The sequence below is a fragment of the Mus pahari genome, chromosome 8 (genome assembly GCF_900095145.1).
Source record: "Mus pahari chromosome 8, PAHARI_EIJ_v1.1, whole genome shotgun sequence".
NCBI classification, from domain to species: Eukaryota; Metazoa; Chordata; class Mammalia; order Rodentia; family Muridae; genus Mus; species Mus pahari.
This window is the reverse complement of record NC_034597.1, coordinates 109,100,722-109,126,074: the sequence shown is the minus strand read 5'-3', so window position 1 is coordinate 109,126,074 and position 25,353 is coordinate 109,100,722. Positions and strand designations below refer to the sequence as shown.

The following is a 25,353-nucleotide window of genomic DNA, read 5'->3' as shown; positions in this document are numbered from 1 at the left end:
ATTTAAGGAGATTTATGCTAACTTAGTAGATCACATCCAGTAAGAGAGTAAATTAGGTTGCCTGAGTATATGGAAACCTTATACTCCCAATATTAGTAATAATAATACAAAATTAGTGACTATTATATATTAATCTTTTTTTTTTTTTAAAGATTTATTTATTTATTATATGTAAGTACACTGTAGCTGTCTTCAGACACTCCAGAAGAGGGCGTCAGATCTTGTTACGGATGGTTGTGAGCCACCATGTGGTTGCTGGGATTTGAACTCCGGACCTTCAGAAGAGCAGTCGGGTGCTCTTACCCACTGAGCCATCTCACCAGCCCGTATATTGATCTTAATTAACAATTCTACATTAATGTCTCTTCTAACATTTTCTTCATACATAAAAGTAAGGCTTCAAAGACAAACAGGTTTGATAAAAAGTGTATTCTGAAATTTCTGGGATACAAATTTATAAACTTAGAGACACCCTTCTAACTCTCCAGTGTCTACATGTTCTTAATTAAGATTTATGCACCAGACATTCCTCCTGCAGTGTTCCTCCTATTCTTAGAAGTTTTTCTTACTTTTCCTTAATAATTTTATGTTTTCTCTATAACAAGGTTTACAGATGTAACTTTTTACAGACTATTTTTATTTTGTATGTGTGGGCACATGTATGGGGCCAGAAGACAAGCTCAGGGAGTCAATCATCTCCTTCTCCACGTGGATCCTGTGAACGGAACCCAGGTCATCATGCACCTTTACCTCCTGAAACATCTCACTTACCCTGCTTCTAGCTTTTTTTTTTTTCTAAAGTAGAAAAATGCTTTAAGTATTTTTTTTTAAAAAAGATTTGTTTATTTATTTTACGTGAGTGCTCTATCTGCATGTATACTCACATGCCAGAAGAGGGCATCAGGATCCCATTACAGAGGGTTGTGAGTCACCATTTGGTTGCTGGAAATTGAACTCAGGACTTCTCAAAGAGCAGCCAGTGCTCTTAACTGCTGAGCCATCTCTCCAGCCCCTGAATCTAACTTTTTTTTTAATTAAAAAAAAAAAATCTTTTAAAAAGACTTATTTTTAGCATGGCCATGGTGGTGCATGCCCTTAATCCCAGCACTCCGGAGGCAGAGACAGTTTGAGTTTGAGACCAGTCTGGTCTACACAGAGTACCAGGATAGCTAAGGCTACATGGTTGAGACCCTGTCTTCAAAACTTTAAAAGAATTATTTTTATTTTTAATTATCTGCATGGGTGTATGTCTGTGTAGGATAAGTAACTGGCATGGGATTCTCTTGAGCTGTAGGGGTTGTAAACCAGTTGGGAACTGAAGCTGTGTTCCTTAGAAAAGCAGTATATGCTGTTAACCTCTGAGCCATGGCTTCAGCCCTTAAAATAAATGTACTCTGGTGTTATAAGTATATGTGTGCCTTCAGTACCAGTCCTCTTGCAGGACAGAAGAGGACACCAGGTCTCCTGGAACTGGAGTGCTGGGCTCTTGTGAGCCAACTGACATGAATGCTGGGACTCTGACTTAGGTCCTCTCCACAAGCTCTTAAGAGGAGAGCTGTCCCCCCAGCCCCTCAGTGTAGCCTTTGAGTTAGAACAAAGGCTTAGCCCATAACATAGAACCTACCATAAGAAACTATAAATCAGCTGGGCGTGGTGGTGCACGCCCCCAGCACTCGGGAGGCAGAGGCAGGCGGATTTCTGAGTTCGAGGCCAGCCTGGTCTACAAAGTGAGTTCCAGGACAGCCAGGGCTATACAGAGAAACCCTGTCTCGAAAAACCAAAAAAAAAAAAAAAAGAAACTGTAAATCTTGAACAAAATCTTGAACTGAATCTGAACGATTTCATTTCTAGAGTTAAATGTGCACAGTATTAATCTAAGTAAAGTACTTGAGAGCATCTAACATTCATTTTCTGTAACAGTTCTGTTTAAAGACTGAAGTCTCCTTCAGAAAAGCAGTGCAAAGTATACCACACACTTACACTGATAACACAGGCATCTTTTGCATGGCCTTTATCTGTAATGTAACAGCCAATGGGAAATCCAGGATTACAGAACTTCTGACTGTCTTCAACCTCATAGCACCACGTAACAGGCATATTATCCACAATCCTGTGCATGTGAGTAAAAGCTAAGTTAGTGATCTGAGTGAACACAACTAAGAGGCACAGCTTAAATCAGTGCCATCATTCATAAGATGTAAACATCTCTAAATGCCTTAACATTCCAAAATTCAAAACTGTTTTCATGGAACCCATAATGCACTGTAATAAGAATATAGTTATATAGTTAGTAGAGGATTGGAAACTACAAATGTACGTAGAAAAGGAGATCTAAAAGTTCGCCTGCTGCAGCTGGGACTGTAATGGCGTCATCCAGGCACCTGAGGGTAATTTTCCCTCCAGCAGAGCCCGAGATGCTTCAACAGGTGCAGAACCATGTACCTGGTTCCTCAGGAGCTTTCAGGTCTACTACAGTAGCTCACAGAAGGCTAAGGAGTGCATCTGCAAGATGGAATTTAACTACAGAGTGAGGAAAAAGTGGATATTACAGTATTTTCTGTTAAAACTCATAAATCCAAGTGATTCATAAAAGAAACATTGCTATAAAGCAAGAGAATCAAATCTTTCAAAGTTTACAGTGAAAGAATAATGAAGTTTGTGGCACTGTGAAACTACATTACAGTATGAGCATGTGGTCCCCTATGCTTAGAACACACTGCAGGATACAAAATAAAAAATTAGCCAAAATATACTAGCTCTTATTATAGTCATAAGACTACACTCCAGGGCATGTTTTATTTTTTAATTAATGTGTGCCCTAGGAAGTAAAATTATGATTCTATATTCACCCAAGGTGTATGTTAATGACCTAATAAAACATGTCTTGTCATATTTAAGTGCTACTTAATAGCACTCTGTGTACAAGTTTTACAATCACCTATACTATTAAGCTGTTTACTATTACACCCCAAAGACTATAACATTATAAAATATTAGAAACATAAAACAATGCTGTATAAATAATTGAAGAGTTTTGTGGGGTGCTAAATAATCAAACAGTTGCTTTAGACAGAATGAATTATAACCAGTTGAGTGTACACAGGCAACATAAAATGTCTTTATGCTAGCCAACTAGAAAGAAAATGCTATATAAGAATTAAGAGTGCTAGTTGCAATATGGAAGTTGGGGGCAATTAGAGTTTTAAAAAGAAACATTTTACTTAGTTGTAATTTATTTAATGTCTTGATTTAATAGCTACTTCAGGTATTAGATATACTAAACAGATAGAGAACCCCCCCTAAATAAATCTAAGAAAATTTAAAGAATACAATTTTAAATTACTTTCATAAATCAGGAAGCAATATTAAATTTCTAAAAATTCAACCTTAATTTCAATTCACCACAGTGGGTAAGAGTGTGAAAGAAGAATCCGAGGATTACAGTGGGAAGACTGGTCCCAACTTTCTACCAGAAAGAACTCCTTCCAGTGTAGAGGGCACTTTCTCCTCTACATTCCAGGACCTCTGTGTTAAACACTGCCAGCAATAAAACCTTATTATAAAGAGGCTACTTTCCCAATAATTCAGTTATAAATGTTTCTGATTAGACTGAAGTAGTCAAAAGTGTAGCAAAGCTGAATGAAACTTGGCAATTAAGTCCTCCTGTGTAGTTTTAACACAAGCAGATTTATACTAATGAGGATTTTGCAGTTTTGAAAACTATACAGCACTCTCCTTTGTTGAACTGGTAGGATCTGAGATTAAATGTGCTGGCTAAGTTATCTTCAGAATCCCTTTCTATACCACAAACTGCCATAAGTCTAGAAGTTGTATGTCACTGAACACTGAGTATGAAGACAACTAATTAAGGATGATTTTATTTTTAAAACATTATAAAGAACTCAGTAGTACAGTGCTTGCTCAGCACAACTAAGACCCTATATCCAGTCTCCAGTAATACATGTACACTCTGATTCAGAGTCCTAGGTAGAAAGCAGAGGGACAGAGTACATACGACAGCTGAACTGAGTTCAGGTACCAGGTGGGGATCAAAAACAGGCTCTAGAATGATGGAGCTGCTCCAGCTTTGAGTAAAGTCAGCCCCAAAAATCTCTAACCCACTTTTTTTTTTATTACATGTAATATTTATTATTTATTTTTTATTTATTCTTTATTACATGTAAGTACACTGTAGCTGTCTTCAGACACTCCAGAAGAGGGCATCAGATCTTGCTACAGATGGTTATGAGCCACCACGTGGTTGCTGGGATTTGAACTCCGGACCTTCAGAAGAGCAGTCGGGTGCTCTTACCCACTGAGCCATCTCACCAGCCCTTTAACCCACTTTTAATGGCCCAAGTAAAAATAAAAATTACTCAACTCAAATAAGAAAACTTTATCCCATTAGCCCTTCTCTATAAGGATGAAGAATTTATTGGTTACAACGATCTGAGGAAAAGAAAAATCACCATTCACATCATAAATTCATACAACTATAAAGACAAATGAAATACACATCTACAAAGGCCCTAGAGAAATGCCCCATGTATCCTTAAACAAAACAAGCACAGAGTCAAGTACACAATAATGTGTCAGCTTTTGCATTTTCTAACAATGCCTACCCTTTCACATTCACACAAATGCAGAAATCTGAAAACATGCATGACAAACAGTGCTGCACAGGAGGGGTAGGCAGAATAAAGGCTGGCAGCACTAGACGACTCTTATTTGCTATTTAATATTTTTCTGTACCACTTGAGGGTTCTTCACAAGCTTACTAACTTAGAAAGTAATCACATCCTCCCTAAAGCAGCTTGGTACAGAGGAAGGCACTAAATTCACAGTAAGATTCCATAAGAATTCAGTACTTTTAAAGATCTTTCAAATTCTGAGGGATGCATTTTATTTCTGCCAATTCTGCTTAAAGTCAAGCTATGTAGTATAAACCTTCTGAAATAAAAATACAGTCAACTCAGTTTCAGTAAGCTCACAACTGAGAATCAGTGTTTCCAAAAACAGAGTGGCCTGGGGCCCCAGACTATAGTCTAGAATTACAAGTCTGCAAATTCCTGTTCATAATGCAGACTTAAAATCATAAAACATTCCCAATTCAATGGTAAAAACTATTATTTAACAGCACTTTTCCAGTTGACTTTTTAAAGCAGTCATTGGTTTGCAACTGCTTTTACAAACTGCTTAGTAAACTTCACTAGTGAATACTTCCTAACTTTGTAAACTACCTTAAATTGATTTTCTTATTAATTTATTCAGCATTAAAACAGGACCTAGACTAACTGCAAAGATTAGCTAAAGATTTCTAGATACCTTCCTGTATGGAAGCTGCCAAGAAAAAAAATGCCTCTTCTCTCTCCTGCCTGCAGTGCGTGAATAGAACCAGGAGCCTTGCATATGCCAATCAACATTCTGCCACTACGACAGCCCCAAGCACCCTCACCTCTGCTTCCATTATCTCCAGGACCCAGAGTCTAAGCAATCCTCAACATAAATTGCTAAGAAACTGGTTAATGACGCACCGTGGTTACAAAATATGAAGTAGATTTGAGTTGTAGATGCTCTCCCTACACCATAAAGTGCCCCACGTTAACTACCAGAGAAGCAGAGCAGCAGGTCTGAGTACAAGAAGCACCTGACAAATCGCCTGCTTTAACACTGCTCTGGAATGAACAGCCTGTTACATTGTATGTAACCTACAATTTAATCTCTGTAGACACTGATACAGACATTTCACTGTCAGAGCCCCAACCACAAAACCCCTGTCTTACCAGTGATGCTGATAGTTCAGTAGCATGCTTTTTTTCAAGAAGTCTAACTTTTGTTTGTCTTCAGCCTTCTCTGTATGGTATGTTTTCGTACAAACAAGCTTACAGGTTTCCTTCTTATTAAATGTAAACTGTATAAAAAGAAAGCAGAAAGTACATTAAAAATTATGCAAGAAGATACAGGTTCTACCTAAAATAGCAGTTTAAGTTACCAATACTGGTGATAAACATCTAAAGTGCACCACAGCTAACTCAGTGAGCTGAACCTTCAATTCGCTTCTCTATAAAGTCTCCAATTTTTCTTATCCTAAGTGGGTTTTTTTTTCCGTGTTCTGATAACTTCAATCTATTCATCTTCTACATGTGTGACCTAGAAGAAAAAGGCAGAACATTTCCCCATAGGTACCTTCTACACTTCTGGAGCTGCTGGCTTCTAGTAACAAGGACCCAAGATTTCTGTGCTAGCGTCCAAGTGAACAGGAACCAATCAAGTGCCCCTATATATTCCCTAGGAGACTCAGCAGTGACCACAATGCCACATTTGAATATCTAAAATCAAAGCAAACATGACCCTTTACTCAAGCTTAAAAGGCTGCTAATTCTCAGGATTCTATATATAAAAAAGGTAAAATTAAAAATTAGTAACCAAATTTAAAAAGGGGTTCCTCCAATTTTGAGTCCAGAATTACTTACACCTCTCTCTCTCTCTCTCTCTCTCTCTCTCTCACACACACACACACACACACACACACACACACACACACACACACCATTCACATAATACTTTAATAATAGGTTCATGATGATTTTCTGGGAGCATTTAAGTCTTAATTTTAAAAATGAGATTCATGGACTGGAGAGATGGCTCAGCAGTTAAGAGCACTGTCTGCTCTTTCCAGAGGGCCGGTGTTCAATTCCCAGCAACCACATGGTGGCTCACAATGCAATGGGATGCAATGACCTCTTCTGGTATGTCTGAAGGGATCGACAGTGTACTCACATACATTAAATAAATAAATCTCTAAAAACTAAAAATAAAACTGTGATTCACTGGGCTGAGGGGTGAGGAGCAGAACACACCACAAAGCATGAGGGCATGAATGAGGCTCTGGTTCAACATCCAGTACAAAACAAAACAAAACAAATACCTACCCCCCTATAAATATCTTTATATTTTCAGAAGGCTATGACATATCAACTATATAAATAAACCATAATAATTTTTAATGCAAAAATCACATTTTGCTGGGCAGTGGTGGCACATGCCTTTAATCCCAGGACTCGGCAGAGGCAGAGGCAGAGGCAGAGGCAGAGGCAGAGGCAGGTGGATCTCTGAGTTCAAGGTTAGTCTGATCTACACAGTAAATTCCAGGATAGGCAAGACTACACAGAGAAATCATGTCTCCAAAAACAAAACAAAAAATTATGTTTTTCTAAATAGTCCACTTGTCAGTTTTGATTTGTTTTTGAAACAAGGTCTTACTATGCTACAGTTTGGCCTTAAATTCAGATTCTTCTACCTAGGCCCCCAAATGCTGAGATCCCTGTAGGTGTGTGCTAACAGCTGGCTAGTGGCCTACTTCTGTATGTTATTTATTAACACCCCTACTAACACCAACTTAGCTGAGGTGAATGTTTACGTGCAGCCCACTGCTGCCACCTGTCAGCCAACAGTTTAACTTTCACCACATCACTACCTCCATCTAAACACAACACTGTAGCATTAGTTTGAACCTTAAGGTTCATTTTTAAAAACTGAATGGTAGTAACACAAAAGTACTAATATGACAGAATGAGAGGCACAGATGTCCAACTTAGATAAGAAGAGACAGTATTATTTCTGCTAACAGACATCCAACAGTAAATCTTATACCTCAATCTAAAAGGTGGGAACTGGATTTAGCTAACTTGACTTTTGTGCTCAACTGTAAAGGGAGAGAGAGAGAGAGAGAGAGAGAGAGAGAGAGAGAGAGAGAGAGAGAGAGAAAACAGGCATCTTACACGTGCGCACCATAAGAAGCCCATGGGCCAATGTCAGACATCCTCTTCTATCACGATCCACTTTAGTTCTGAAACAGGTTGTCAGTGAACCTGGAGCTCACTGACTCACAGCTCCAGGGTCTCCATGCTCCCCAACTGGGACTACAGGTGCATGTGCTAATGGACCCAGCTTCTCTGTGGGTGCTGAGGCTCTGAGGTCAGGTCATTATGGTTACATAGCAAGCACTTCACTAACTGAACCATCCTCCAGTCCAGGAAACAACTGATTACAGAGCAACAGTTAACTGTCCTCTAATGCCCCCATGTTCTATGTACTTTACATTCATCAAGGCTCATGTATTCCACCCAATAAATGGGCAAGGTTGGCCTTCTCCACATGTTAGATTAGAAAATCAAGGCATTAAAGACACGAACTAAGAAACGCCAATCAGGACATAACCCAACAGGGTTGAGCTATAAAACAAAGCTGCTTCTCTCCTTACGTTTAGTTAGACATTCTGTGTTTGAAATCATTGTTGTTGTGGACTTGACAGTACTTCTTATTTTTATGTGTATGTCCATATACCACATGCACGCTCAGACCGGCCAGACGAAGGTGTTGGATCCTCCGGGTCTGGAGTTACAGATAGCTCTAAGCTGCCATGTGGGTGCTGGGACTCAACCCGGGGTCCTCTGAAAGCACAGGAGTGCTTTTAACTGCTGAGCTATCTTTCCAGCCCTTAGTACTTAAGTTTTGATAAGGCAAAGGAACCAACACTCCTTTGTGACACCCAAGCTCAATTTTGCCCTGTTTTACTTAACTGTATTATATTGTGGGGTGTACATGCATACAGGAGAGGTGTAGGTGTGCCCACGTACATGTATGTGGTGGGCAGGAGGTGTCTTATTGTATCACTCTCCATATTATAAAATACACATCTCTAATTTTATTGTATGTCCATGTGTACAAGCACCACAACAGCCAGAAGAAGGCATGAGATGTCCCAAATTTACAATTCTGTTTACTCCATTTCTGTTTTATCTGCCTTAGGAAATTAAAACCCCAGTCTATATCCTATTCCTTAGCTAATTCTTTCGGCTCTACTTAAAAAAAAAAAAAAAAAAAAAACCAAGCGGATTCTGAGTCCAACTATGTCACAATCTCCCCCCAAGGTCTAAACTACCATCAAACCCTATCCGACAGCTGAGAAATCTCCTGACTGGGTTTTCTCCTTATACCCCTCAGTCTGTCCTCAACACACCTCAACAGTGAGTGACCATGTAAGGGCCAAACTGATGCAACAATGTCCAATCTTGCTCAGATGTGAAGGGTCCAAAGTTTGAGTCACTGTTGTTTCCCATGGTGGTAAGGGCCTCAAGCATGCTGCAAGTGCTCTACCACTCAACTGGGCTTTCTCCTGTACCAGCTGGTTACTCTTGCCCTCATCTCTCACCAGCCCCTCTCTCTCACTCCCTTGCTCGCTCAGGTCGTACTCCTTTATCTCTGCACCCTGAACAGCCCAAGCGAGTCCACACCTGGGGATCTGGCATCATCTGTCTGCCTCTAAAATACCTTCCCCAGGCACTTGATTGACTTACTCCCTCACTTATTTTTAAGGTCTTGTATTCAAATGTCACTTTCTCAGAGAGACTTTAATTTACATTTTTAATGTCACCTCTCAGTAAGTCTTATCTAAAATGACAAACTCTCTGTCCACATTGTTTTAGTTTTGGAAATTCTTTCCCAAGTAACTGACATACTGTACTCTTTAGTTATCTCCAGTCTCCTCCTTGCCATCAAGACCAAAGAGCCACAAAGGCCAGGGATTTCTCTTGTCCTGTCCACTGTTATATTCTACATCTGTAACAGTGCCTGAGCACACAGAAAGTAGCTAACCCACAAATGTTAACCTGGTGAGTGGATGCATCAGTGAGTGCTGACAGGCGCATGAGGCTTATGACCCACACACGGTCTTAAGCTGTGCTTTTTCTGACCTAAACTAATGTCACAGAAAAGGTAACAAAGCAGCCTTCAGATGGGGACTGTCCTCTGCTGCTGTCACTACTGCGTCACTACAAACTTAAATAGAGTGAAAATAAAGCACAGAAGAGTCAAAATGAATTAAGTATATTGTCTAGCCAGGCAGCAGTGGTGTACACCTTTAATTCTGGCACTTGGGAGGCAGATGTAAGTGAATCTCTGAGCTCAAGACCAGCCTGGGTGAGTTCCAAACTCACCTACAGAAGTGAATTCCAAAATGGCCAGGGCTACACAGAGAAACTCTGTCTTGAAAAGTGAAAAAACAAAAAAAGAGGGTGGGTAGGTTATAGCTCATCTTTCAAAATAAATTCAGGCTTTCTAATGAAAGCTGCATTCCAAAATAACATGACCCATAAATTTGAAAAAATCATTTATGGCTGGTTTAGAAAGAAAACTCTCATCGATGCCCCAATACCATGCTTTCATATGCTGTAGTCTTCAAGAATCTCTTTAAACTGGGAATTGAAGAACTTAGCCCTTTTTGGGTTGGAGGACAGGATCTTGCTAGGTAGCCAGGATAACCTGGGCCTGCCCTTAGCATCTCCACACACATGTGTCACTATGCTCTGTTTAATACAGACCTTGACCCTAAGTTTCTGTAGAATGTGAAAATGTTGGATGCACCCCTTTCTCTATTTAAGAATCCTATCCTTCTGCTCTACTTTACCTCAACTCCCAGGGCAAGAGATTAAATCTAAAGATTCCCAGGACCCAAGGGTCTTACATACATTTAGAAAAGTCAAGAATGAGCTCCTTCAAGAGACAGGAACTGTTTTTTTTTTTTTTTCCAGTTTACTGTTGTACCAAAGGCTGTCTGTCCCTGGCAGTGTAAGATCCCCGAAGCAGAGATCTGCCCGTTTGCTTGCCTCTGCTGGAATTAAAGGCCTGAGCCACACCCACCAGGCTCTTTCCACTTTCTAAAGGCCAGCACTAAGTAAACAGAGACACGTTAATATTTAAGTTGTCTGTCTAATTTCATAGCTATGCCTGACAACACCATCCACTACAAATGAATGCAGTATCATCAAAGTAATCTCTCAAATTCGTAACAAAGAATTATTGCCTGATGCTCCCCATACAGACACACTGAATTCTTCCCCAGTAACTTCATTTTCAAAGGTCTTTAACTGTCTTTCAAAATAATTTAAAACTGTTGTTTTTTTAGAGCAGAGAATTACAGATTAAATTATTTGAAAACAGATAGGATTCAAAATGAATCTGTAGGGGTTGCAGAGATGGCTCAGTGGTTGGGAGCACTAGCTGCTCTTCCAGAGGACCCGGGTTTGGTTCCCAGCATCCACATGGCACCTCACAACCATCTGTAACCAGTTCCAGAGAACCTAATGCCATTTTCCCACCCCCAAAGCCACTGCACAAACATCGCACAGCAAAAACACCCATACAACCATAAATAAATCATTAAAAAAAAAACTGTAGTGGATTAAATTTATATAATGTTTATATCTTTCTGCCCCCGAGGCTTCACAGAATGGGTTCTGCATGGAGGGGAGTGAGATGGTTACTGGGACCAATGCAGGCCCAGGGATCAGCTGGATGGATGCTCCACGTAACAAAGTGTGCCAAGAAGAAGGAAGTGCCTGGTGAAACGAAGGCCAGGTTGCGAAGGGTAGAGTCTAAGTCACAGAAGGAAGAATGGGAAGCCAAGAGAGGCAGCAGTGGGCTGAGGAATACCTGGGGGTCAAATGACAGCCATCACAGGAAAAGTTCTAGTAGGGTCAGATGCCCAAGGAAGCAGAGAAGGAACAATGCAAAGCACAAAATACATTAAAATAAATGTGTATTATATATATATATATATATATATATATATATATATATATATATATTATATACACACTAAATAAGTAACAATCTAATTGTATTTATAACAACTTGTATGTGTGTACAAATCTTCAGGAAATGTTAAAAAGAAACAAGTAGAACTAAGGGAGAAGAGAGACTTACTTTTCATTTTATAGTCTTCTACACCACTAAATTATTTATACAGTGATGTGTTATAATTATAAACATCTTAATTTTTCTGAAAGAGATCTACTACTCTTTGTACAGTAGAAGAGCACATATAAAATGACCAGAGAGAGGACTGCTCAATATGGGAGAATAAGTTCAAAAGAGCAAAGCTTAAAAAGTGAGATAATTACGGGAAATGATGAAGTACATATATCGAAGAAAATATTTTACATTGTGTGCAGTTTCATTTAACTGGTGTCCTAAAAAAAATGTATGTGATGTTTCAAATAAAGTCTTCTTGTTTTTGAGGCAGGTCTTAGGTCGTTCAGGCTGGCCTCCAACCCATTAAGTAGCTGAGGGCATTCACGCTTCCCGCCCTCAGCCCTAAGTGCTGGGACTACAGGCCTGTGTTACCATGCTTGGTTCTGTGGTGCTGAGGATAGACCCCAGGTCACTGTACATGGTAAAAACAAAACAAAGCAAAAACACCACACTGTTCCAAATAGGCTATAAGCTAAATAACCCAAGACTAAAAGTAAAATGAAAACTAAAAATATCTTCAAAATACCAACAGAGAAGCCCAGGCAATGTTGCCCTTGGGAATCAAGGAAATCTACAGACAAAGAGTAACAGAGACAACCTTCTATGACTGGAAACTAGTGTGAGGCACGCTGCACGTGGACAGCAGCTCCACACAGTGCATCACAACACTAGCACAGACCTATCAATGACATGCTATGAAAAGAAGAAGGGTCTTTCTAAACCAAGGCTTTAAGAAATTATTACTGGGGGTTGGAGACATGGTTCAGTGGTTAAGGGTACTGACTGCTTTTCTAGAGGTCCAGGATTTGATTCCCAGAACCAACATGGCAGTTCACAACCCCCTGTAACTCCAATTCTAAGGGATCTTTATGGGCATTAGGCACACAAGTGGTGCACAGACATACATGCAGGGAAAACAACCTTACACATAAAATAAACTTTAAATACATATACATACATACACACATACATATGTACACACACACCAACATGAAGGAAGGAAGGAAGGAAGGAAGGAAGGAAGGAAGAAAAAAAGGAAGTTATTCATGGGTGCAAACCAAAGTAATTGTTCCTCACCTGTGCAATTTATTTGTGATAGTTCTCAAATAAGAACAAAAAAGAAACCTCCAAAGCTATGGTAAGAAATTTTTATTTAACACCAAATACAAACCTTATACGGTGAGGGTTCAATTCTTTCTCCGAATAATACCTGACCAAGATTTTCAGATGGGCGTTTTCCTTCTGACGCCTGGCAAAAATCAAACCTAAAAAAAGAACATTAACATTTAGACATAGAAAAAAAACAAAAACAGTGAGGTAAGAACCACTGGCCAATCTTGAAAGATTCGTTTTTTTAGGAGCTGTTTAAATGAGGAATGTGCTTACATTTGAGTCTCAAGCATCATAGCTCCCACCAGAACCAGAAATGTCCTACATTTTATATATACGGCTTCTTAAAAATCTACACATTATATCTTATTCTTGTGATGTTTAATTCTATATTATAATATATAGTATATTGTAGTATGTCATGTAACTACATATTATCATATAACTATATATAACATATAATCATTTAACTATATATAATATATACTATATCTGTTATAATATATCTTTATTCTTCAGGCTTTTTGTCCAAGATTAATCTTTTGTTGTAACTTAATTCAAATCTTCCCATAGGATAACATTTCCAGATGTATCAATCTTATACCTGTTTCACCCAGATATAGTGCCCACCCATCCTTTCACTATGAGAACTCAGAAGGATGGAAAACCACTTTAGAATCCTACAATTCTCTTCTATAATTTTTGTGTATTACAAGCCAGCTTTAGTGAAATTTGTTTCATATGACCACCCAATTTTGTCACAATTATAGGGCACTCATTAAGAAATAACATGGGGAGTGTGTGAGTATAATGGCCACAGTATAGTGAGATTCTTAAGAGGAAGGTGAATTTCAAAACTTTCAAAGCACTCCCAAACACGGATCAGATCCAGATTTTCCCTAAGAAGAACAAAGATTCAAGTAAACATGCTGACTCTTCAACAGAACAAGAGGAACCCAGGCAAGCAGTGACTCTCCCTTGTGAGAGTCAGGCGGACAGCTCAGGGCTTGTGTACACCTTTCTTACATATTCCTAGGCAGAGAGGTTCTTGTGGGGCAATAGCTTTTGTATATACTGTTTTGTATAGCAAACACTGCCCTTTAAAACTCTTTGAGCTATGGAGAAATAGTCAATTAGAATCTAGGAACTATGTAACAACTAATATGGAATACAGAAGTTAAATGATTATAGGGGTTTTCTGCAGCACACTTCATAACACAGCAAACAACAAAATCCACGCCTTGGAAGGTCAAAAAGAATGGCTCAATGGGCAGTGTTTGCTGCAGAGGTTGACCAGCTCAATGTAGTCAGCCAAGCCACGTGAAGGTGGAAGGAGACCACTGACTCCACAGACACACCTCATATATGACACAGTAACAACATAAACTTAAAAAGTCTGGAAATGAAATCAGTAAACAACTGCACTATACATAACTCTGTGGGTTACAAAGAAGACTGCAATGACTGCGCACTGACAGGGAAGGTGTGAGGCCACTGTTGAGAAGACAAGATGCTTATTGTTTAAAGTAAAAATACACAGGATGCTTACACACATTCAAATACCTGGAGAAAAAGAGTGCCTCAGACAAAACAATGGTTCTTTCTGGGGATAACACAAAGGAAAATTCTTTTAAAATGTATAGAAGAGGCTGGAAAGATGGCTCAGCTTTTTATCTGGACCAGGCAGGGTTCAAGTCCCAGCACCCACATGGCAGCTTACAACCATCTCTAACTCCAGTTCCAGGGCATCTGATAACCTCCTTCTGCCCCAAAACAAGGCATTTGTGTGGTGACAGACATTCAGGCAGGTAAAACAACCATATACATAAACAATAATTTAAAGAGAACAAATTACATTTTATTTATTTATTTATTTATTTATTTATTTATTTATTTATTTTGGTTTTTCGAGGCAGGGTTTCTCTGTGTAGCCCTAGCTGTCCTGGAACTCACTTTGTAGACCAGGCTGGTCTCTAACCCAGAAATCGGCCTGCCTCTGCCTCCCGAGTGCTGGGATTAAAGGCGTACACCACCACGCCCAGCTAACAAATTACATTCTTACGGTCAGATAAAAAAGGAGAATCCTGTTTCGCTAATGTATCTGTTATACTGTAAAGCAACAGAAAAAGAAGCATCTATTTTTTTTCCAGCACAATTTGTATTTGTATGCATGTGTATTGATACCCGTGGAGACTACAAGATGAAGGATCCTCTGCAACTAGAGTTCCGGACACTTGCAAGTCACCATGTGGGTGCTGAGAACTGAGTTTGGGTCCCCTGAAAGAGCAGCACATGCTCTGAATTACTGAGCCATCTCTTTAGCCCCAGAACAGCATGTTTTCTCTGAAAGTGTTTCCAAACTGGGTGTGGTGGGTATTCCTGCAATCCCAACACTTGAGAGATTAAGGCAGGAGACTTGCCAAGAGTGTGTACCAGGTAGGGCTAAAGTAAGAGCTGTCTGTCTCCATCACCTCTACCCAAATATCCAGGCCCTATGCACTTAGGAAATGAATAAAGTTCTACACACAAAATTCTGATGAGCCACATAAACATTTACATAAAATCAAGCTGGAAAACTTACGCTGTATATTCGTAAGGCAGAACAGATTCCACTGAATCAAGCCGGTTAACAAACAATTCTATCTCAGCCTGAAATGAGGAAGCACAGGATTAGAACATGAACCCTGAAGACAGACACAAGTCATGCTTGGAACTGAGGAAAATGCTACATGCTTGAACTATTAAACTATTCTTTAATATGTTCAAGTAATAAATTATATGCATTTAAAACATTCCTATATAACTTTTACAGATGCAAATGGCTTTTGAATTTACTAATGCTTTTAAAATTCTAACTTTACTAAAATATTAAATAAGATATTTTAAAAAGCAAATTTATGAAATTGTTTTCAAAAGTCTGATTTCCAAATTCAGTATTTCACTCTACACCACAATAATTTCTACTTTGGGGATGGAGAGAAGGTTAAGAGGGTGTACTGCTCTTGCAGAGGGACAGAGCTCAGTTTCCAGCACCCCTGCTTGTCCAGCACACAGCTACCTTTATCTCCAGCCCCAGATGGGATGCTCTTTTCTGGCCTCTCAGAGAATACGCGCGCGTGCACGCGCGCGCACACACACACACACACACACACACACACACACATATGCATCTCATAGAGTATTGTCTGTTCCAGGACAACCAAAGCAAGAGAGACCTTGTCTTGATAAATAAGTACACATTTTTAAACAAGTTATTTTGCTGAGCAGTAGTGGCCCACACCTTTAATCCTAGCAGTCCAGTGGATCTCTTTGAGTTCAAGGCTAGCCTGGTCTACAAAGCAAATTCCAGGTCAGCCAGAACTACAAAGAGAAGAAACCTTGTCTTGAAAAACCAGAAAGAAAGAAATGCTACTCCACTGGTTGGAATTTTCCCAATCAACAACACTGTGAGCGGTTGCTTGTGTACACTCTTAAGCAGCCAAGACCACATGGTCTAACTTTGGAGGGCAGCTGTGACTCATCTGAAAATGGCACACTACAACAGTTAACAGTGAAGACATTGACCAGGATGAGATCAAGTTCAACACCTTTCTCCTTTATTTACGAAAGGATGGTAATATTTATCTTGTAGGGCTACGTTAGACTACTAGGTGCCATTTATAAAGTATACTGAACATTGCCTAACTGCTAAAATACAGGCAAAAAGATTGATTAACTAACAGGAAGAGTCTAACAAGATTACTGTGCTCATCCACTAAACTCCTAAAGATAGTGTGATCCTTTAAACAGCTTCATAGGCAAACTGTATACTTCTACTTAAGGGGGAAAGGCCTCTAATCACAGCACTCAGGAGACAGGGGCAGGTCAGACCGATCTCTGCGAGTTTGAGGCCAGCCTGGTCTACAAAGTAAGTTCCATCTGAGGACAGCTAGGGCTACACAAAGAAACCTTGTGTGTGTGTGTGGGGGGGGGTTTGAGGGTGCAGTATTGTCTCCAACACTAAAAAATATGCCTTTTTACATAAAATATACCTTGGACCATTTCAGCTAAAAAGTTGACAGGACATTTCAGGATCACAGAATGTTTGAGTAATTAAAGACAAATATTGTAAATTATTCGGTCTAAATAATTTCACTACCACTGTTATGAAAATACATCCAAATTCAAACTCTAACATCAATACAGAAAGGGAGGTGGTTTCACCTCCAGATTTCTCCCGAAGAATGAGTTATTATATTCTATATGACTTTGTATGTTTTCAGTTTCAAAATCAGCAACTCTACATTGCTATGACATAATTCAAGCCAATCACTGACAATAGGCATAGCCTCTTGTTAATACCAAGGCTTAAATACTAACTGACCCAAGCTGGGAGTCCTTTCTCCCTTGTTGAGAAAGGTTTTCTTATCTGAAAAATGAAAATAATTCCAGTTTCTAGCAGTTTTTTGAGAGGCTTCTGCAGTGGCATGTCCAAGGTCAAAGCTAAGTGCTCTCTACTGTGCAACACTGTCCAACAGAACTTTAACCAAAGATGTCCTTCATCTGCATTCTTGGATACAGCATCCTCTCTAGGCCGCCTGAAGCTATTGGGCACCGAAATTGTACTAGCCACTATTTCAACATTGCCAAAAAACTGATTCTTAACTTGTATTTAATTTAAATGGTCCCAGGAGGCCAATGGTTCTGAATTGAACAGCAAAGTAATAAATAAGAACACCATGCTATGTTGTCTGGTGCCATATAAACAACCTCTTTGTATACTTAACATTTTTATTCCAGTTACTATAACTTTTCTGTTCCAGAAAAAAAACAACTCTCATTTTATTAGTCCATCCCAGAGGTTGCAAACTTTTCCTATAAAGAGACAATTTATAAATAGTTTAGGTTGTGTAGGACCCACTGGCTTTATCCTTATACTGTAAAAGCAGCCTAGACAACTGGTAACTGAGGACACGCCTACAGTGTAGTAAGCTTAACAATTACTGTGGGCTCTAAAATAAGTAAATAAAAATCAGACGTTCATGTAATCTTCAATCATTACTAAATAACACTACCCTTCCCTCCTCAGCCACCTAAAATGACACAAACCATCTGTATCCTGGGAGCCCTCTAATAAGTCTAAGCAGCGAGCCGGGCTGGGCTTCCAGTCTACTGTAGGCCTCATTTTCAGACTGCTAAATGTTCAAATTCCTGCACCACCATATCCAGCTCTTTATTTCCATGTTATCACCTCTGGTGTCTTTGGAGTAATAACCCTTGAAAACTGAAATGTTGTAATCTTTTCAATGATCTATCTTTATCATGCCAGTTGGTTTTCTTGGAATTTTACTAAACTCATACAATGTTCTTGACAGATGTGTAATCAAGCAGAATTATAGCAAAATTCAAGGTTCAAACACCAAAGTGGCCTAGAATTATAGAATGCCAATGTTACTTTTCAGTAGCCTCTTTGTCCCTGTATATAAATTCTTCAGATACTTGATTTCTCTCCTGTGTGCTAAACCTAAAGCTAAGTGCTCATCCTCAGTACACATTGTTTCTTTTCAAATATTCTTCCTAAATGTGTCTGAGACCAAATTAATTTACTTAGTCCAGTAAACATTAACGGACTTAATTTTGCTCTCTCACATACCCTCTGTTTTTATTTTTGGAACAGGATCCCATATAGCCTCGGTTGGACTTGACCTGCCTGCACAGCCAAGGATGATGGCCTTCAACTCCCAATCCCCCTGCTCCCCTCCCAAACGCTGGGATCACAGGTGTACAACACCATGCCAGACCTCCCTTGTAATGTTTAAAATGCTCCTCAAATTGTATATCTGTGAGGATTACATTTATTGCAAGTCTAACACCACCAACTGGCTATATTTCATATGTTCTCTTTGTTACATTTATCACACTATCATTAGGTATCAGTCCCGGGAACTACAGAAGAAAAAAAAAGAAAAAAGAAAAGAAAACCTACCATTCCACAGCTACCCACTCCCTTAAGCTAGCCCAAACCTGTCTTTAAGTTCCAATTTAAAACAACCTTAGAAATCAAGCTTACTAGCTCCTTCCTCTAAAACTATATTTTTACCCTGAGTTAAGGTCTCACTATAGAGCCAAAGTTGACCCAGAACTCCCAATCCCCCTGCCTCTGCCTATGGTGTACCAGGATCCCAGACAAGTCTCATACCGCTGGCTTAGAATAGGTCTCTGACTAGCTCTAACAGTCAAGAAAGCCTCTCTCCTTGAAACCATGCTAGCCCTCTGTTTCTAACTTAGTCACTTAAGCCAACTGTTGCCACTTACTGCATCTTCCTGTGCTGTTCACTAAGCTTCACACCACTTCTTGTTACACTCTCAAAAATTATTTACACTGTATTAACTTTTGCTAAGCTCGCATCTGGCATTTTATCTAATATCAACCCCCCCCATCAAGTTTACCTTATCTGTCATCTTCTCCTAACCTAGCAAAGTAGCCTCGAATTCCACACATAGAAAAGATGTTAACAATGCCAAGCAGTATGTGTTAGTTCTTCTCTGTGATACAAAATAATGTAATTATCAACAGCTTTCCATAAAAATGTCCAAAAATAGTATTCCTCAAGGATCTTCCACCTGAAAACAAAGTCCATTTAAACACAGCACATACATAAGGAACTGAGTTCCGGTTCCTTGAATGCACACTCCTGGCACACAACTGCCTATAAAGCAAGCTCCAGATGGTCTCATCAGATTTTAAGTCTATCTGCAGCAATTAATAACCTTGAAAATAAAGACTAGATGAGCCAACAGTAAGAAAAGAAAATGGTATATATAGAAGATGGTCTATAACTGGCATGGGATTATAAATTAAATGAATCAATATATATACTTATTGTATGCTAGCTTACAGAAGCTGAACATTCTTGGATTTGGATAAACACTACTATATGGATAACTCCCAGGGTTTTTGCAAGGGGCCCCCTCCCCTCCTTCAGAGCAGTACAAGCAGCACTGACTGTATGTGCTAGGTCACTGTTGCTGTATAGTCAACGATCACACTTTAAGAAGGCAGGGTTTCCCCAAATTTTCTGCCTGTGACTATAACTAGGAAAATTACACAATACTGAGTAATGAGTATAGAAAATAAGTATATAAGTCAAACATTTAAAACAATTATTTGGTATAATTATGCCAATTACTGAAAATGAAAGCAAATGTGCATACTCATAAGTGGAGGTGCTGGTTATTTTTAATATTTAAAAAAAAATCTCCTGGGGGCTAGAGAAACAGCTCAGAGGTTAAGAGCACTGGTTTACAAAGATCTCTAACATATATATACATATATATATATACACACACACATTATTTATTTATATTTATACGACTACACTGTAGCTGTCTTCGGACACACACCAGAAGAGGGCATCAGATCCCATTACAGACGGTTGTGGACCACCATGCGATCTCTAACTTCTGTCCCAGAGGCATCTAACACCCTCTTCTGGCCTCTGTAGGCACTACATGAAATATGTTAGGGAAGCTGCTGAGTCTCTGTGGGGTTTAATTTTCTTTTTATCAGAACAGCAAACACTATAAAGAGTGATGTTTAGGTAACAGGGGTATGGTGGGATGAATATGATGAAAATATATTATATACACAGATGAAAGTGTCACGTATATTATATACAAGTATGAAAAGCCCATTGTACTTGTGTGTGGTGGTACACACCTTTAATCCCAGTGCTTAGTAGCTTGGAAGGCAGAGGCCTGCTTTATGACTTAGAGGCCAGCCTGTTCTACACAGCTAGCTAGCTTCAGACCAGTCAGGGCTACTTCATGAGACTCTGTCTCAAAAAAGAGAAGAAAAGGCCATTGTTAAATATAATTAACATATGCTAATAAAAACCATGAAAGTGTTAAAAAAAATCTTGTTTTTGAGGCAAGGTCTCATGCATCCCAAACTGCTCCTCAACTCACAGGTCAACTGAGGATTTCTTTGAACTCCTGATCCTGCTCCCAAAGTGGTGAGATAACACGTTTAGGACAAACTTAGCCTGGTATTTGATTTCTTTTATGGTCATCATCATCCCCTCTAATCATCTTTATCTAAGCGTCTGTGCTCAAAGGTTAGTACTATGTTCTTCTGAACATATGTCTTCAATATAGATGGTCACTTCTAAAGTGGGGCGTCTGGAGATGGGCTTACCTCTCACCTCATTTTCAAATTGTTTCTGGCTGTATTAACACAAGAAAACACAAAAAACCTGAAAATGAAACATTTTAAGAAAGTTACAGGGCTGGTGAGATGGCTCAGTGGGTAAGAGCACCCGACTGCTCTTCCAAAGGTCCGGAGTTCAAATCCCAGCAACCACATGGTGGCTCATAACCATCTGTAACAAGATCTGACGCCCTCTTCCAGAGTGTCTGAAGACAGCTACAGTGTACTTACATATAAAAAAAAAAAAAAACTTTAAAAAAAAAAAAAAAAAAAAAAGAAAGTTACAGAATCCTAAATCACTTAGACAAAGCAGGATTGAGTATAATCTCATACTAAGAAATTTGTATGGCAATTTGTGTGCCTCCCAAGGCACAAGTCAAGCATGTGAACACAAGGGCTTTGCTTAACCATGGTTTAGTACATTGATCCCAAACGCCAAGGGCTGCTCTGATTTACTAGACCTATGTAAGACCAGCGAAAGCTTACCTCAATAACTCACTTTCAGGAGCTGTACTGAGAATTGAGTCCCTTTTCTGGTATTACATCTTCAAAATAGACAGGGAAAGAAAGAAAATGTATCCAAGAAGGAAAATGGGGCCAAACATTTAAGCTTTCTTATAAAGCACAGATGGCTCTATTGTTGCATAAATAAATCTTCTATTAATCACTGAAAAAAAATTTGTATAGCAGAGGTTTTTATCTAATTAGAGTTCAGGAGTATCCCTTCTAAATCCTTCATCCAAGAGCATGTTTTTATTTTCTGTTATCCTCAGTCTCAGCTGTGGTCAGACACAGGGTCAGGCAGGTGCTGTGGGTCTCCTCTATGAATGAGGATTTCTCTCACCGGCATCTCATCTGCCCCACCTAACAGCTACAATGAGGAAATGGCCATGAGAGAAGAAACACAGCTCTATAGAAGGTCAGTCATAAAGGGTCTGAAGTACAACAGAACAGATATAAAAGGGGAAAGCTACACAAGATCCCACTGCCTTCTGTTAAAGACATCAACAAAGAGATTGTCTTGACGAAGTCTTAATGCAGATATGATATGAAAAAAAATCTTAGGAAGTTGTTAAATAAGAACCCATATTACAATAAAAGGTGGGAGTATTTTATTGCTCACAGAAGGTGATCTCTCCTCATACTTTTGAAAAATAAAATTTCAATTTTAGACTGTATCAAAGAACAGAACATACACCTGACCATTGAGCTGGGTGTGATGGCCTACACTTGTCATCTAGCACAGTTACAGGAGAATCAGGAGTTCAAGGCCAGCCTCATACACTGGAATGGGGACAATTTGGACAAGACCCTGTCTAAAAACACTCCCAAAAGAAAAAACAAAAACCTGACTATATCAAAATTCTTTACGTAGACACAAACTTCTTTTTGGACTAACATCAATTCTGGAAGTTTTGGTTCCCAGGAGGCAGAGTGCATTAGAGAGTAGTGAGGAGCCAGAGCTGCGGTCCTGGGCTCATCTGCTTCTTAGCTCAACTCTTACTGTCTCTGTGAACTTGAGGCAGTCAAGTCACTAAATCATACTGAGCTTCCATTTCCCACTGATCAGCAGGCCTGAAAGAGGAACACAGGGAAAGAATTTTCACAAGGTTCCTCCCTTTATGGAGACCAAAGTTTCATCTTCTTCCTTTAAAAAAAAAAAAAAAAAAAAAGTTGCCCTGGATGGTCTAGAACATGCTATGTAGGCAGAACAGGCTAGTTTCAAACTCAGAACTCAGCCTATCCTCTCAAATGCTAGGGGTTAAAGCAGTACCTCTCCATGCCCAGCTGCATACTTAACCTTAGAGGCAATAGAGAAGATCTGGTTGCCACAAGGAAGGTAGCCACAAGGAACCAGAAAACGTACTGAAAGGCCTGCAAGGATTAGGAAACAGGTTATTTAAGGAACCTGGTGTAAGGCTGGCAGAATAGGCCAGTCCGTTCCAACAGAAGCTGGGGTATACTTGTAGGTTTACTCTGCTGTGACGTGTGGAATACACACACACCTGTGACTTTGTTCCATATGTCTAGTTATACACCTTTAGAAGGAAGAACTAGTAGAATGTTTATTTACTGTGGTAAAGTAAGTCTTCTCTAGGCCAATCCTTAAACACCATCATCTATACACTGCTAGGTTTCCAGATGGCAAGAAACCATGCTTTCTTTTCTAGAGAAAACTACGAAGGTATGAAACTAAACACCAATTAGTAAGTATTAATCACTTATAATAAACAGTTATTTTTTCTTTTAGTACTTCAACATCTTCATACTACTTCCAGTCATACAAGTGTCAGAGACTCATTCATTCTGCATCTGTTCAGAGCAGCACCTATTGCTTTCTTAAATCTGACTCAGTCCATGTTTGAAGGCAACTGCTCCTAAAATAACATACACAATTTACAAAAAGCTTCTGAAAATAACTACCAAGAAAGGAAGGTGACTAAGTAAGCTGTCATTTTATCATGGTTGCCCAGCTAATGCATCTGAGCCTTGCTGTCTGTCATTAGCCACTAGAGGGTAGAATTGGTCATTTTTCTTTACAGCACAACAAAGACAATCTCAAATTTCATCTCTGTCTCCCCCACGCACTCCCCCAATTTATGTGGGAATGTGTACATGCCATGTGAGCATGTGGAGGTCAAAGGACACCTTTTGTAGGTAGGTTCTCTCCATCATGTGGGTCCCAAAGACTGAACTTGGATTGTCAACTTGTTGGCAAGTATCTTTTGTTTTGTTTCGTTTTGTTTTGAGACAGGGCCTAAGTAGACGTGGAGCTCACTCTGCACACAACAAGGCCTCAAAGAAAGGTGTGCACCACCAAGTCCAGCTGGTGGCAAGTATCTTTACCCACTGAACCATCCTGTCAGCCCCAGGAAAGAAAGTCTTAGTCTTTCCCCTAAGAGTATGACCTCTCAACCCTTCACCCAGCTCTTCCATGAGGCTTCCCCAGCGCCATCTCATGTTGGCTGTGGGTCTCTCCATCTCTTTCCATTGGCTGCTGGGTGGGGCCTCTCAGAGGACAGTTAGGCTAGTCTTTTGTCTGCAAGCGTAACAAATATCATTAATAGTGTCAAGGATTGATTCCTGTCCAAGGAATGGGTCTCAATTTGTGCCAGTCATTGGTTGGTCATTCCCTCTGTCTCTATTTTTGTCCCTGTACATCTTGTAAGCAGAACACATTTTGGGTACAAGGTTTTGTGGGTGGGTTGCTGTCCTTATCCCACCATTGGGAGTCCTGCTTGGCCACAGAAAGTGGCCTTTCCAGGATCCATATCCCCCATTGCTAGGAGTAGAAGAGGACAGGGACTCCACAGGAATACCAACAGAGTCAACTAACCTGGACCCTTGGGGGCTCCCAGAGACTGAACCACCAACCAAAGAGCAAGCATGGGCTGGACCTAGGCCTCCTGCACATACGTAGCAGATGTGCAGCTTGGTCTTCATGCAGGTCCCCCAACAACTGGAGCGGGGGCTGTCCCTGATCCCATTCCCCTAACTGGACCACAATGTCTGGCCTCAGTGGGAGAAGCTGCACCTAGTCCTTCAGTGACTCAATGTGTTGGGGGTTCTGGGGAGTGGAGATACCCAGAGGGGGCTCCCCCTTCTCAAAGGCGAAGGTAAGGGAGGAATGGAGGGAGGATCTGCATGAAGGAAGGATCTGGAAGGAGGAGAGGGGCTGATACTGGGATGTAAAGTAAATAGTAAGTTTTAAAAAAGAATACGATCTCTATATTACGCAGTAAAAATGAATCCAACGTTCTGAAAGCTTCTGCTATTTTAGTTCTTATGTCTGAATTGACATTGAGGAGCCAAATACTTAACAGGTAAATGTATGAAGATGAACTGTCATTATCCTTAATCATTTAACACTACAAGGCCACTCAGTCCAAAACTAACCAGCACATGGCAGCTAACTGAAGGAGTCAAAACTTTTATACTAAATGGAGCACCTACTATCTGGAACCCTCTGTAACTGACACTTCTGGCCTCTGTGGGTAACCCACACTTATATGCATCTACACAGACACACATGATTAAAAATAAACCTTTAAAAAGAATGCACAAATAATTCCTGATTACATCAGAGAAATGCTGGAACCAATCTAATGTCCAGCAAGCATAAATGGTTAAGTAAGCCCACAGACAGCAGAGTGTTAAGAATAAAATATTCCCAGCCGGGCATGGTGGCACATGCCCTTAATCCCAGCACTCAGAAGGCAGAGGCAGGCAGATTTCTGAGT

General features: G+C 39.8%; 1 protein-coding gene across 1 annotated transcript in view; it reads right to left on the bottom strand.

Annotated features, from left to right (window-relative positions):
- The window catches only part of Tm9sf2 (transmembrane 9 superfamily member 2), a 48,651-nt gene that overhangs the window by 19,729 nt on the left and 3,569 nt on the right, over positions 1–25,353 (bottom strand). Inside the window, exons 2-5 of the mRNA XM_021202795.2 lie at positions 15,506–15,573; positions 12,986–13,079; positions 5,784–5,911; positions 1,981–2,110 (exon numbers count right to left, since the gene is read on the bottom strand). Coding sequence (XP_021058454.1) covers positions 1,981–2,110; positions 5,784–5,911; positions 12,986–13,079; positions 15,506–15,573 — 420 coding nt within the window. The remainder of the gene's footprint in view (positions 1–1,980; positions 2,111–5,783; positions 5,912–12,985; positions 13,080–15,505; positions 15,574–25,353) is intronic.